General features: G+C 43.0%; 2 protein-coding genes across 7 annotated transcripts in view; one reads left to right on the forward strand and one right to left on the reverse strand.

Annotated features, from left to right (window-relative positions):
- Window positions 1-53: 53 nt before the first annotated feature.
- Window positions 54-10,443, reverse strand: rad21l1 (RAD21 cohesin complex component like 1). 6 transcript variants are annotated; one of them, XM_064304347.1, is made up of 14 exons: window positions 10,306-10,443; window positions 9,274-9,464; window positions 8,600-8,729; window positions 7,956-8,055; window positions 6,418-6,524; window positions 5,861-5,965; window positions 4,946-5,050; window positions 3,645-3,764; window positions 3,307-3,551; window positions 2,810-2,903; window positions 2,404-2,561; window positions 1,785-1,895; window positions 1,517-1,591; window positions 54-1,280 (listed from the first exon to the last, which is right to left on the reverse strand). In XM_064304347.1, exons 2-14 carry the CDS (start codon window positions 9,415-9,417, stop codon window positions 1,089-1,091), a joined length of 1,686 nt encoding a protein of 561 aa, XP_064160417.1. In that variant the 5' UTR covers window positions 9,418-9,464; window positions 10,306-10,443; the 3' UTR covers window positions 54-1,088. The 6 variants fall into 6 exon arrangements, with proteins under 6 accessions (XP_064160417.1, XP_064160412.1, XP_064160415.1 ...); XM_064304342.1 differs by lacking the exon at window positions 10,306-10,443 and adding an exon at window positions 9,600-9,839; XM_064304345.1 differs by lacking the exon at window positions 10,306-10,443 and adding an exon at window positions 9,616-9,835.
- Window positions 10,339-14,327, forward strand: part of LOC135237312 (tyrosine-protein kinase HCK-like) — a 39,953-nt gene continuing 35,964 nt past the window's right edge. The window contains exon 1 of the mRNA XM_064304351.1: window positions 10,339-10,445. The gene's annotated coding sequence lies outside the window, so the exon portion shown is untranslated. The remainder of the gene's footprint in view (window positions 10,446-14,327) is intronic.

Raw genomic sequence — 14,327 nt, forward strand, 5'->3', positions numbered from 1 at the left:
GATCTTTACTAAATGAGGAAAATTATTCGAATACATTTTTCACACAAATCATATGCAAGGTAAGGAGATTTATTGAGGTATGCTGTACATTGTGAATAGGAACATGTGATCCGGGGCTTGGAGTCGCACCTGGCCATAGGATGAGATTATTGACCTCCCTGAACGTTAATGATACGAGGAAAGGAGCCAAATAAAAAACTAAATAAAACATGAGCTGGACGTAGAGGGATGCTGGAAACAGTTAACACAGAAGGCGTAAAGGTGGTTGGCATTTTACACATGTAGGGAAGACCAGTTTAGCAGGTTTAAGGAAACAACCTGAGGGATTATGAGAAAATTTCTCTCCCAAATCTTCCTTTTTAAAAAGCAAGTATACTAACCAAGCCCTAAACCTGCTTAGTGTCAGTCATTTGGCAGGACCAGGGGACATGGTGGTATGGCTGCTGGATGACATCACACACAGACACAAAAACTGGGGCATGAAATACAAGAAATAAAGGGCAAAAATACCCTGTACAAAGAATGGTAAATTCAAACTTCAAACCTCAACTGAACATTAACCATCCCAACAGTAAATGTACATGTTTTACATAAAAGTTAATTGGGTATAAAAATGTTTTTCAAACAAGATCCCCCCCCCCCCCAGTTATTCACAGAATTATTATAATTTAGCAAAAAAAGTTCCCTCAAGCTCAACACACTGGATATTGGAAAGTGGGACAGAAAGTGCTTTTTACGTGTAACGTGTTAGTGCCCATGTTTCAGACTGACAGAACAGGTTTTAGGCTTATTGATCCAGGTGAAAGCAGCCAATCTAACGTTTCTTCCAGGTCACAGCAACGTCACATGAACGTTTCAGCGTTTGCCTGGAGGCCACATGCCTTTCCACGCAATGCAAAACAAGGAAAGGGGGGAGGGGCACCAAAGCCCGTACAGGAAGCAAACCTGCAAGCCCTCAACACCGACTGAATCCTCAACATGTTAAAAATGTTCAAAAACAGAACACTGCTCCCAGGTGAAAGCAGACATAATAAATACATAAACATATATATATATATATATTGCTTTTAATAAAGCAATACTAAAGTCTAAAGCTGGTGGAATGTGGGCCCAGGAGAGGCAACAATGTCGTCATAGGGCAGGTCCTGGTGCAGCTCCAGGGCTTTCTGCTTCTTCAGCAGCAGGAAGCTGAAGAAGGTGGCAGAGGCCTGCATGCGGCTACACTCCCTGTTCAGCTCTAGCAGGCTGAACACAGCAGCGCCCCCACTGCAGCTCTGGCTCTACAACACACACACAGTATACAATACATACATTACAACACACAACTGGTGCTCTGAGTCTTTATCTCTCTCTCTCTCTCTCTCAAACACACATACACAATATCTACAACACACTCTTACTCTGTGTGTTAGTGTTAGAGTGTTAGTGTTGCTCTTACTCTGGTAGTGTTAGTGTGACTCTTACTCTGGGAGTGTTAGTGTGACTCTTACTCTGGGAGTGTTAGTGTTACTCTTACTCTAAGGAAGTGCAGGAGGCCCTGTGCCCGGCTGCTCATCCTCTTCTCTTCAAAATCCTGACTGGCCAGCACAGACTGCTTCCACATTTATAGCACACAGCAAAAATCCAGCATTAACTCATCATTCTTACACAACATCTCAGCATGATTCTATTAGTAATATTGCATACAGTATAAAAAATGGTATGCTGAAGTATACCTGTGTACTTGTGACAAAATGTGTGTGGGACAGTGCTACACAGGCTCATAAGGGCAGGTGTGTGTGTACCTGAGTCTGGGTTTGGGTCTGTGGAGGTTCCCTCTCCAGCTCAGGAGGATGAACACGCATGGAGTCCTCAAAGGACAGGTCTGGGAGGGAGACCTCCTTCAGTTCAGCTTGCTGGGAGAGGGGGAGACATGGAGGATGGAGAGGGAAACAGGGAGAGAGGGGGAGACAGTAAGGTAAGGGAGTAGGGGGAAGGAGGAAAGGAGAGGGAAGACGTGGAGAAGGTGGTGAGAACCAGAGAGCAGTGCTCGACTCTGCGTATAAATGCATGTGCCTGGGCTGTACAGCTTCTGTTCAGTGTTTCTGTCAGGCTGCACTTTTCGCATGCAGTGTAAGCACAGTAACCTTACACTGAACCAGAAAGTGCCACATCATAATCATTTTTGCTATTATCACTATTCTGCTTTTCAATGTTAATTGTGAGGTGAGCTCATTGCGGGGAGGGGGGGGTTTGTGAGGTAGGGGGGAAGCAAGACTGCAACCTAGGTCAGGAGGGGTCACCAACATAAATGCTCAAAGGCAAAATGACTACCATATTAAAGCTGACCTCCTACGTGGTGGGTGGTGGCAGACAAAATAGAAAAACCATATTCATTTTTTTCAGATATTTTCTGTTATTTACATGTTCCCTGGCGGGGGCGGGGGCGGAGTGCCGGCTGCTGGCCGTGGTTCGCAGCGGGGTCCCGTGGAGGCTGTGCCCTGTGGAGCTCCGGTCCTGAGATTCCTGCAGGAGGCTCGAGTCCCCCCCAAACTCAAACCCCAGACTGCTCCCCTCTGCAGCTGTATGGGCCAGAGACAGGAAGACACAGGGCGCACATGTGGAGCAGGCCAGCAGGTGGCAGTGTGGCCTGCTGAGGACAGTGGAGGGAGTGCGACGCACTTTGTTCTGCATCTGCTTAATGTACTGTACGGCAAGTAATCTACTGTCCAATTATTACTGCTTTACATTTATGTTCATGTATACGTTACTGGCATTTCAGATGGCTCGTGTGAAGGGATCTGTCATGGTGATGACAACGTAAACACACTCTGTCTTTGTCGGCTTCTCATCTGCTCCGGGCCACCCCCATCCGCATCCTGGTCCGCCCCCAATCGCTCAGGCAACAAGTCCCTGGGGAACAGCTGTGGAAACAAAAAGGGCTGCTTAGCCTGTACATTCAAAATTGTTCCCAAACTGCTCAACCAAAATAATCATAATGCAGTATAGATTAGCTGATGCAGGTGTGTTTGAGTGAATCACCTGTTGCAGATGTGGGTGTGTAGTACCTGTTGCAGGTGTAGATGTATAGTACCTGTTGCAGGTGTGGGTGTGTAGTACCTGTTGTAGGTGTAGATGTATAGTACATGTTGCAGGTGTGGGTGTGTAGTACCTGTTGCAGGTGTAGATGTAGGGTGTGTAGTACCTGTTGCAGACGTGGGTGTGTAGAACCTGTTGCAGGTGTGGATGTATAGTACCTGTTGCAGGTGTGGGTGTACGGTACCTGATGGAGGTCTGGGTGTATATTACCAGGTGCAGGTGTATTACCTGTCTCAGGTGCGGGTGCATGGCTGGCACACAGTAGCTGTGGAAGAGCTTGTGCACGCTCCCCATCTCCTTCCACTCCATGAGCTTGCGAGTGGGCGGAGCCATATCCATGGGACACAGCAGGTCGGATGTGTCCGTGAGCTGGTCTCGGATCTCCTCGTTTGACAGCTCCTTCACTCTGTCCACCAGCAGCGTCCTCTTCCTCTTCACCCTCTTCCTGTCTGAGGAGACTGAGGAAAGGTGTGCTGTAGGTGTTTGTGAGCATGCTCTTGCCTGCATGATGCTCAGGTGTGCACACACCTGGAGAGGCGCGAGGGGGGGGGGGGGGCGGGGCTTACGCGTTTCAGAGACGGGCTCTAGGGCGAAGCCTTCCTCCTCGTTCGCCAGCAGGGTGGTCTGGTCCGGCGAGGAGGCCTTGGACTGGGGCCGAAGGGTGGGGCTGGGGGTGTCGGGATGAGCTGCAGGGGATGGGTTCAACACACCCAGTTACGGGGTTCAACCGGGGACACATCAAAACCCAACAGGCAGAACAAATGACTTCATCCACGACTTTAAACCAGGGCTAATAAATGGGTGGCCTGGGGGGCTAGGCACGGCTTGCCACAAACACACTCTTGGCCCTCTGATCATTCAGGGATCTTTAATATGCGTTCTTTAGGAGTGTCAAAATTGTGACTACACCCCTGTCTGTAGTGGGGATGGGCAAAACTTGAGAAATCGCAAAATGGTTACACCATGCAAAAAATACATTTACAAGTTTAAACAACAAGGTTGGGGGTTCTAAATTTGGTGCATTTCAATTTAAACTGACGCACTACCTAAACTATAGCCAAGATGAGCTAGTTCTAACATCAAAGTTGCAAAAGTAGCCACAGAGCAGACTTCAAAAGTAAATACTGTTGTACATACAACAGCGAATTCATAGAAAACCATAACATAATGGGTAGTCCAGAACAGACAACTTCAAACGTGTTTCTTATTTCTCAGCCTCATAATGGCTTCATCGACTTTCATGGCAACAACTCTGGTTCTCATGTTGACAAATGTCAATAACACACTCCAAAGGCAATCAAAAGGCTAGATTCAAAATTAGATACTGAAAGCACTCTCATACCTGCACTAAGGAAGCAATAGAACACACCTGACTAATCAGAAACACCAATGACTCCAAATTTAAAAATGGGGGGCTATGAAATGGGGGGGCTATGTGTAAAAAGTGCTGTAATTTCTACATGGTGAAACCCAAATGTATAAAAAATACCTTTAAATAAAAGTGGAGAATGTGCATTTGTTTTATTACAAATCTAAAATTGTGCCGTACAGGACCAAGTCAAAAAAAAGTCTTTGTCCCAGACATCACGGAGCTCACAGTACATGTACAAATGCACGCTACTTGTGCACCTGCATTTTACTGCCAGCAGATGGCGCCTAGTCCCAACACAAAAGTCTGGAATACTTTCATTGTTGCCTGGTTGAATGATGGTAGTTATTACCAGTTTGAACGTATATCTGTAAATATACATTTAATACACTGCTATATTTATTTATCAGCCATTGTTTGTATATAATATATGCACTTGCACACACACACACATGCAGGCATGCACGCACGCACGCACGCACGCACACAGAAGATTACCCAGGCTGACGGCTGTTGGAGGTGGAGTTTCTGGCATCTCCCTCTCCGCATGGTCAGGAGAAAAGTTGATTGGCATCACATCTTCAGTAGAATGCGCCATAAAATCTAGTGGACCAAGGTGCAAAGATTTATTTAAATAAAGTATTCCTCATCCTCTGTGCCGCAAAAGAGCAGCTTTATGTGCTGTCAAAGTGTGACATCACTGAGTTTGTGCTGATGTGGACAGAGAGGGTTAAACTGTTATACTCAGCTCTCAGCGACTCAGTACATTATGTTTCTAGAAAAATCCAATACGTGTCACATTAGATAAAGGTCGGTTAAAAACAAGAAATCAGATATGGGTCAAATTTGTCCATGTCTGATCGGAATCGCATCTGGTGGTAGCGCGGGTCAGATTCCACTGGCGTCAGATCCCGGTTTACACGCTACAGTTCTGCATTCTCCGGTCACCAATATTCTACTGACGCGTAACATCCTACACAAAGCTTGTAGGAAGTTGCAAAAAATCCTGTTGTAGAGCTGGTCATTGGGTCAGATGGAGCAGTGAGTGCAACACCAGGACAACAGCCATCTTAGTCTAATTGCACAGAATCAGATGGGAAGAGTAAATGAATCATTGCATATATTGGATATATGTAAATTTGATTCGCCAGCTTTATCAGAAATGAGTTTAACAGGGTCCTAATGTGTCAGGATAGAAAGGGCCACGGGAATTGTTTGAGTGTTTGTGCGAGTGCATGTGAATGAGTTTGTGATTTTGTGCGAGTGTGTGTGTGCACGAGTGCATGTGAATGAGCTTGTGATTTTGTGCGAGTGTGTGTGTGCACAAGTGCATGTGAGTGAGTGTGTACCTGTGTGCACGAGGGCACATGAGTTGTGTATGTATGGATGCAAGGGTACGGGAAGGATTCCTACCCAAGAAGTCCACACCGAGCTCCTCATCCCCAAAGCCATCGCCGGGAGCAGCCAGACTGGGGAAACTCACATCAAACAACCCACCCTGCTGGTGAGACTCCTCCCCTACAGGGAGAGATGGAGTTTACTTATGCACTGTTATTTTACTGAATCAAAGATCATTACTTTTATTCTCCATATTAGATTGTGTGAAATGTCCGTAAATGTATCTCTGCTGTGGAAATACAAGATTAGTCTTGTCATGCTAATGAAGCAGTTTGAATTTCAGACTGAGATAATGAGAGAGAGGGAGGAAGAAAGTGAAGAGATGGAGGCACTGGAAGGGCCAGAGAGAGGGAGGGGGATAAAGAGGCTGTGTGTGTTTAAAAAACACGGTTTGTCAGGTCAGTAGTCACCAATGTTTTATTTTTCTCTCAATCAAGTTTTTATTTAAGCGGCTTAATAGAAGTAGGTTTAAAGCACCAGTTTCACAGTGCACATTTACAACAAGAGGGCAGCGCAGGAGCTGTAATTACAGCACTCAACACTAATTCTCCAGCGGGTGAACTGACAGGTACCGAAGTCTGACTGCAGCAGGAGGAAGCTGTTTCCCAAGTCCTCTTTGAGAGTGATGTCCTCCGTCCTGCACTGGTTCAGGGAGAAGTGGTCGGCCACTTCGATGGCACTGAAAGCAGGACAGCGATGCAGCCAATGCAGCAATCCATCAGTCACACGCTCACGTATCATCCCTGCCTGCAGGAAGCTGACAGTAAGCTCTCCTTTCTAGCTCTTCACTACCAGTCTGCTGGACCAACATACTTTAAACTGAAGATAGCCCCCAATATTTTGGGAGGGATATGGCTAATCCAGGAAATAGCTAGAATTTGGATAAATAAATAACAGCGGAATGCAGTGTTTAAAAATAGGAAAATACATTTGGTGTTCCTCTATACGGATAACATAATAAAATCTTTTTCTATAGCAAGTGAGTAGAAAAGTTACCAGACTGAAAATGTGAAGACTAGCTTTCATTAATTAAATTAAATTAACATTACATACTTCTGAAAGAAATCACTGCAGTTAACTTCATCCCTTTTGGCAAGGTCAGTTATGTTCTTGTGCCCGATCGGCTAAATTAGTCACCCTTCTAGGACTCCTCAATGAGTCTCACATAAACTCAGGTCCCTTAAGAAGGACTATAATACAGATGTTTTATCAAAGAGTCAATCCATCTGCTCTTCTCTCCCTACTGTATGGTGTGGTTCAACAGATTCTACTGTTCAAAAAAGATAAATTAAGCACTCTTCATTTCTGATTAATTTTATAATTAATCTTGTTGAATGCATTTATGCATTAAAGGATTTTGTATTTTGTGAGTTTTCATGGCTTCTTTGTCACTTTTCAACCATATGAAGAATGTAACCATAAAAAATGTGCAGGTTGGTGTAATTCTGTGGGGGCTGCAGTCTTCCTTTAATCTAATGAAAAACGCAGCCAAGGTTACAGTGTGGGTCTTATTTACAGCTGTGAAGCAGAAAGTGTTTCTCCTGAACATTACAGATTTAATTGGCTATTAAAAATGGCCTGAGTTTTTTAACGGCAACGCTCATTGCCTCTGATGGCTGATTTGAGCATGATGAAGCAATTGATATATAGAAGGGGTCCAGGTTACAAAATAATAAATACGGAAATATTAAAAATCAAAGCCAAAACCTGGCATCACAATTTTGGTTAGTGGGTGGGTGGCGTGTGGTATGTGGAACAGGGCAGAACTTTGACTAGGTTTATAAATAGCCCTGCTTCAAACAAATATAAGGTGAATAAATGACAGATGAGAACGAGATCCCGAGATCTCCATAACACGCCCAAAACCGCATACGGACACGGTCACACACACATTCCCATTATGGTTCCCATTTCTTGCCCATTGGTGTGGTATCCTTAAGTTATAAGCTGATGTCACACTCCATGATGAAGGCTACCTCTCCCTGCACAGCAGGACTGCTGGTGTAAACTGAATGTGGAGCAATAGGAAACCCCGATCATCAGTGCTACAAGTGCATTCGTGCACAGCCACTGACAGAGAAGTGTGCCAAGGGATAGGCTAGCACTGTACTTGATGTCCGGGAGTTGGGAGCTGAAATCAGCGAAGTCCTCGGGCAGGGTGATAACCTTGAAGGTGGCCTCCAGATTCTCACTGGGAAGATCCGTCTGACCTGGAAGGAACATAAGGAGCGTAAGAGGAGCAGGGCTCCACCTGCAGGGCAGCCAGAGCCAGTGCAGGGGTTGGAGAAGGCATTCAAAGCACACCATGCAGGACAGCAGGGTGAATCTAAGGCAGTTGCACAAAGAGGCCACCCAGGTACAGGACTCATGCCACAGAATGTCTCATCCAGCAATAAACACTATTCATAAAGTACTGAATAGGATTCAGATCATCAGAACAAAGCCTGTACTGAGAATAAAAGATACCAGAACAGACCAGACGTGCAAACAAGGTTGTTTTTTTAAATTATGAACTAGTCATTAATTCAACTCATTCTAGAGTCATGTTCACTGCATACAGAAAGTATCAGAGTTGAGGGCAGAAGGCCATATAACACAATATGTACCAATAATATGGTGATCATATTATGCGGTACGAATCACACATTAAATGCTTTTCATAGACCATTTGTTGCCACAGGAACCGCTGTGCTACCACAATGAAACATGCCTCCAATTTAAATAACAACAATCAGAAATAATTATAAATATAACCTGGACGAAAGGCCACTTTGATTTTGATGACTGCATCGTTGCAGTCGGCCAAGAGGTATTTGGCTTTTCGGGAGTAGATCCGCACCACGCCCAGCAACAGGTGACCAGAGGTCCGCAGTCCAATTTTAATCTGCAAATCACAGACAACGCCAAAATGACATGTTTTATGGACACTACATACTCCTCAAATTCACAAGAGCTCATAATTTAACGAAGCATGGATTATTATTCTTGATAAAAATCCATAAGAAAAAATTAAGACGTGACCTGAAATTTATAATGAAATTGGAATCCATCAGAAATCAGCCGTGCATTTTGTCACGACAAGAACCACGTCATTATTTCTGTGATTGAAACAAATTACAAGTAAATGTATTCAATGGTAAAATTAGAGTCCCTTAGAAAAAAGGTCCAGAACAACCACTCTAAATGTCCCCAACCCTTGCCCTGGAATGTTGCAGGGTCCACCTGTTTGTGCAATTACATCAGATCATTACACAGTTAATTTACCTCACACTATTTCTTGAGTCTGGAAAATGGCTACAGACCCCATATTACTGGATGGGAGCTTAACATATGATATAACCGTGTCAGTTCTTCCCATTAACTCTACAGTATAAAACATATAATAACGTATACCATGTTGCATAAAAAACGCTGTGTGGTGCGCTTACCTGTGGCGATATTAGTTCTTTGATAGTGTTCTCCAGGTTGCACTCGAATACATGCGCTTTCGTTATCTTTTTCTCCCAGTGAGCCGCAAGCCAAATCTTAGCGAGCGGCCCACGCTTTGACGTGAAAAGCTTGGTGTAAAACATGCTGACCTTGGAAATGATTTTCTCTTGACAAACTTCTCCACTTATACCTGTGGTCCACAGCAACAACAAAGACGAAAACATAAATACATTGGATTAAACAGCAGTAAATACTAACTCATTTCCAAAATTTACAAATAGCCATTGATTTAGGTAGCTAAGGGTAGTTATTACGTTAGCCAAACCTCCTTGCTTACATACATTTCTTTGATTGTTTTTGTTTTGGCGCATCATTGACACCTCACTCAACTAATCAACTACTCACGGGCTGGTCAAGACATTGATAAGTAGACTCAGGCGTCTCAGTGTTGAGCTAAACAAAAGCATGCACCCACACCAGCTCCTTTCGGATAATATATGACAGCCCTGACCAAGCACACTAGCCTGGCAGTAAAACTGCCTGTAGAAAACTAGCAGTTAGCAAGCTGTCAAATTGCGTCGTCCTGGATATAGTTGCTACTTGCTAGCTAGCTACACAGGAAACGAATCATTCACACTCAGCTGTTGCTTATTAAGCACCTAACTAGACATGTCTTACATGAAATGCACTTTGCTGGAAACACGCAACTATCTGTTGTTGTTTGTACCTTAAAAAAAAAAACGGAAAGACAACAACAATAAAAACACATTCCCGACAGTGTCAACAGCATTGGGACTCAGGTGAGAGTATCGATTTAAGAAGTTAACTTTCCGGCTAATTCGCAAGTAAATTAGCTAGCTTAGCAACAAATAGTTTTATTTGCCTTTTTTGAACTAGCTATACTATATATTCAGTAGTTTTCATACAGGCCCACTTTATGTATATTTTAAAACAGAGTGAATCAATATGTTTTGAAGAATATATTAATAGTAAAAATCCACAAATACTGGAAAAACAATCATTCACTTTACCCTCTTAATGGGTCACTTTCTTATTTAGCAGTGTAGCTAGTTGGTTTGGCGCTCGAGTGGAGAGGATGAGCGCGGACACCCTTGAGCTCGCGCTACCCGCCGTTTCAACAAGGCACACTTCCCCAACCGGCCTCAGCCAGGTAAAGCCGCCGCCATGTGGAGTTCCTTGATAAAAGTTAGCCTACCGGACGGTTTAATGTCCAGTTTTGTGGTTCAAGTGTATTCAAGGATATAGGCACCTAACTGTGGATATTTCTCACCACTTTATCTAGACTTCTGTTTGGGTTTGACGCACAGTAGACACTTATAATCATGCCTATGAGGTGTCATGGACATATAATCACAAGTGAACAACATCGATTTTAAATTAATTTATACTTCTTTTTTTTCACTTTTCTACTACAAAGATGGGGAATTAACTTTACAAACGTAGATACGTTTCCTATAAAACTATAAATATTTGGTATTAATTCCTTATGTGGAAATCTGTCTGTTATAATAATTTCTTGTTTGTTTGATGATGGATTTGTGTTGAGTTGTAGCCTATATTTACAATAAAAGTATTTAAAATAAGTTTCAACAAAAACATTGTGTCACTGAATGGCATTTTAGGGAGTAAAATCTGTCAAAATGTATAAAAAGTACCAAATTAGTCCTTGAATAAAAATTTATAAAGGGCCAAGGAAGCACTTTTTAAACAGCTTATAAAACTGTTAAAAATGACTGCTTCTACATTTTCAATGAATGGTAGCTGTATTAATCCATGATTTGCATTTTGAGTGTAAGTTGGCATTAGTTAACTTAGTGCTTTTTGGATGTTGCTCTTACACTTATTTGTCTGGCACTGCTGCTGGCATAACTGATGAATGAAGACATTTATGTTCCATTTCATTGCAAGTCCTTCTGGATGAGAGTGTCTGCTAAATGAATCTAATTCAGTCTACAGCTTGGGCAGTTCATTACAATTCCAACGGTAAATCATAGGCTACCTTGTTTATAAATTCTATTAGGTTGCATGCTCTCCCGATGGGCTCAATGGTCTGGAATTCAGTTTGGACTATGCCAGTGGTGACTGCAGCCAGCAGCCCCACAGGGTGAAGCATAATTACCTGTAGTATCACCCGGGGAGGGAGGGGTTCTGTCTGCAGTCTGCTGGGATGACTGTGTCTCATTGCTGAGCTACCCCCTGGAAATAGCAGCTGCTCTGGAGGAGGACACAGTGCTCTCCTGAATTGACAGGGGAAGCAACAGGATGAGGACTGTTTTCGTATAATAACTCTATACATTACTTTTCCTTTAAGGAGTGCAACTTTGGCTTGCGCTGAATGGAATATGAATAAAGCAGTCCAGACCGTGTGTAATTTAACTTCAGTACTGCACCCTGTAAACACACACGGACACTTAGGAAAGTCATGTTAATGACACTTCATCTCCATAATTTTTCCTCCTGTCTTTGAAGTCAGTCTGCACAGATTTATTCATCTCTATCAATGGCTTTCATAAGCGATCACCCCCCACCACCCTGTTTCAAATCATTAAGGAACTCCCCCAGCTCTTGCCACCCACTCCTCTTTCAATGATCAAACATTCTGTCCAGAGATGCATTCTTTATGCAAAAATTGGGACAGAGTACTTGGGGTCTTTAAATCACACTCTCATCTCATGCGCTATTCTTCTCTTCTTATGCCTTATTATGGACATGGTCTGTAAATATTTTAGAATTTGTCATTTGGTTAGCATAGTTAACTTGTGCTAATGGCTTGAGTGATGTTGCATCTTTAGTTACTTTTTAGTCTGGAAATTTGTAGCTATATGCTTTCAATACAATTCACAATACTGTGCAAATATTATCTGATAAAGCAATTGACCTCAGAGTAAATTCCAAACTTCTGGAGAATTACTGATTGTCTCTTACAAAAGCTAATTAGCCAAGCCTTTATTGGATGAAGTATGGCTCATGAGGACTAGTATGGAGTTCTGCAGCAGCACCAGGATCACGTGGGACCCAACACAATTGCTTCGGTTTCAGGACATGTATCAATAACAAGCACAAGCATCGAGGTCAACGATTGACTGAAAGTTCCACCTCAGACTTGTGTCTTTACCGCTTCCTGGTTACAAAGTCCAATCAGAGCCAACCAGAGACGTTTTGGCCAATGGGATGCAGCCAAGGAAACATGGGGTGCTTGTTATTGAGGCCAGCGCACGCCTAAATGAGACGCCCTTGAACTTGAAATTATGCGCAAATTTGAATGGCTTGTATTAGAGTAATACAGTTATTTTAGATAAAATAAACGGCGTATTGATTATCAAAAAGGTGAATTACCTATACCTAGCAACCTTCAAGTCTCGTAGAGTGTTTTTCCACACCGTTTCAACATGAATGGCAGTGAATGATGTCTGTATGGACAAAACGTAAACAAACACGATATCTCAAAAATAAAGCAATGGTGACAATGGACAATGTCATGTAGTAACACTGGTATGGTCCTTTAAGAGTGGAAACGCATCGTAAATGGGAAGCTGTCTGTATGTATATTAGATAGCTCTCCCCAGTTGCTTCCCAGCTGTCTGTAAGTATGAATGAAAGGTGAAACATCATGCCATAGCAGCAGTGAAGGAACAGCAACCAGATGGCCCTCGTCGGATGGTCTGTCCCACTTGTATTAAACAAGATGGATTACAGTGTGATATATGCACATAAAGGAAAAGGTTACTGGCAAAGCGCTACTTGCAAGTTTGTAACATGGGTGTCTTCATTTATAATGTCTGAGCTGTAGGGACTGCTGTTGACAGCTCTCAGGGGCCTGGATCCCAGACCATTGAAGTGATAGCTCATGCCAACACCTAATTTTCAGCCTGAAATGAATGCAAGCCAATGGAGACTGTGCTACAAAATTACATAAATTTGTAAAATATTGAAAATTCCAAATACAAATGCAGTTAATAGGGATAATGGCCAATTGGATGCTGTGCAGTATGTGCACTATGACCTAGGCTATATCCATAAAGATATAAAACCCTTTGAAATGCCTTCAGTTGAAATGTGATAAGTGGCTGACGTGCTCTCCCAGTATAATCACACTCTTTATTGGAGGGTGATGAGGTGTGTCAGGTATTGGCCATAGCACAGTCCATGGTTTGCTAACAAAGAAGTCCTCTGAACTGTTGAGTTTTTTTGCTGAAAGCAGAAAATAATGGTTGATATGGTGAGTTCTGAAGTAATGACATAGTAGCCAGCACTATTAAATAGCAGCGATTAGCAGATCCTTCTTCCATAAAAAGGATAGATATAAAATGCTGATTGTTCCACTATCATTTTATCAATGTCTAACACTTATTTGACTGTACTCATATTCTATATAGGTTATATATAGTGAACCCTTTTTTTTTTTTTTAAACTGTACCAAACATGAAAATGTACTGTTAAAGGTTACTGATACATTTTGATGGCTTACCCAAGTAAGAACAGGCATCTGTTTCAAAAAGGTTAACTTTTAACTCATGCTTCAGGTCTTTCGCAGTTGCATCAGGGAACTGGCAATCACAATACAAGCATTTGCATAATGTAATTGGATGCCAGGCATCTCCAGAAATAGTGTCAGTGCAGATGGGTGTGCAGTGTGGAGAAACCTGCCGTGAGTGGATGGGTCATTCGGCCTAATTATGCAGCTCCCTCACCCTAGATTCCTCTGCCGTTGGAAAGGGATGTTCCCCCTGTCCTAATGAAAGCAATTTCAACGCTGCCAGTCCCGTCCTGCCCATCACCACGGCAATCAACCTAACCGCCATGCGTGTTGACTGATTAGCTGGATTAGCGCCTTTGCCTGTCGTGCAGGCGTTCTCGCACACATTTCTAAAAGCAGACAAAGTAATGCTGTTGGTGATGACAATAAATGGGTCAAAGGGCTCACTTACCAGAATTCCACTGTGGCCTACTTGTGGTGAACAGAACTGGTGTAAGATTACATAGATCTGGCCCGCTCTGTTTTCTACACCCATTAAGAAGTATCTACCCCTAA

This window comes from Anguilla rostrata, chromosome 13, assembly GCF_018555375.3.
Source record: "Anguilla rostrata isolate EN2019 chromosome 13, ASM1855537v3, whole genome shotgun sequence".
Taxonomy (NCBI): domain Eukaryota; kingdom Metazoa; phylum Chordata; class Actinopteri; order Anguilliformes; family Anguillidae; genus Anguilla; species Anguilla rostrata.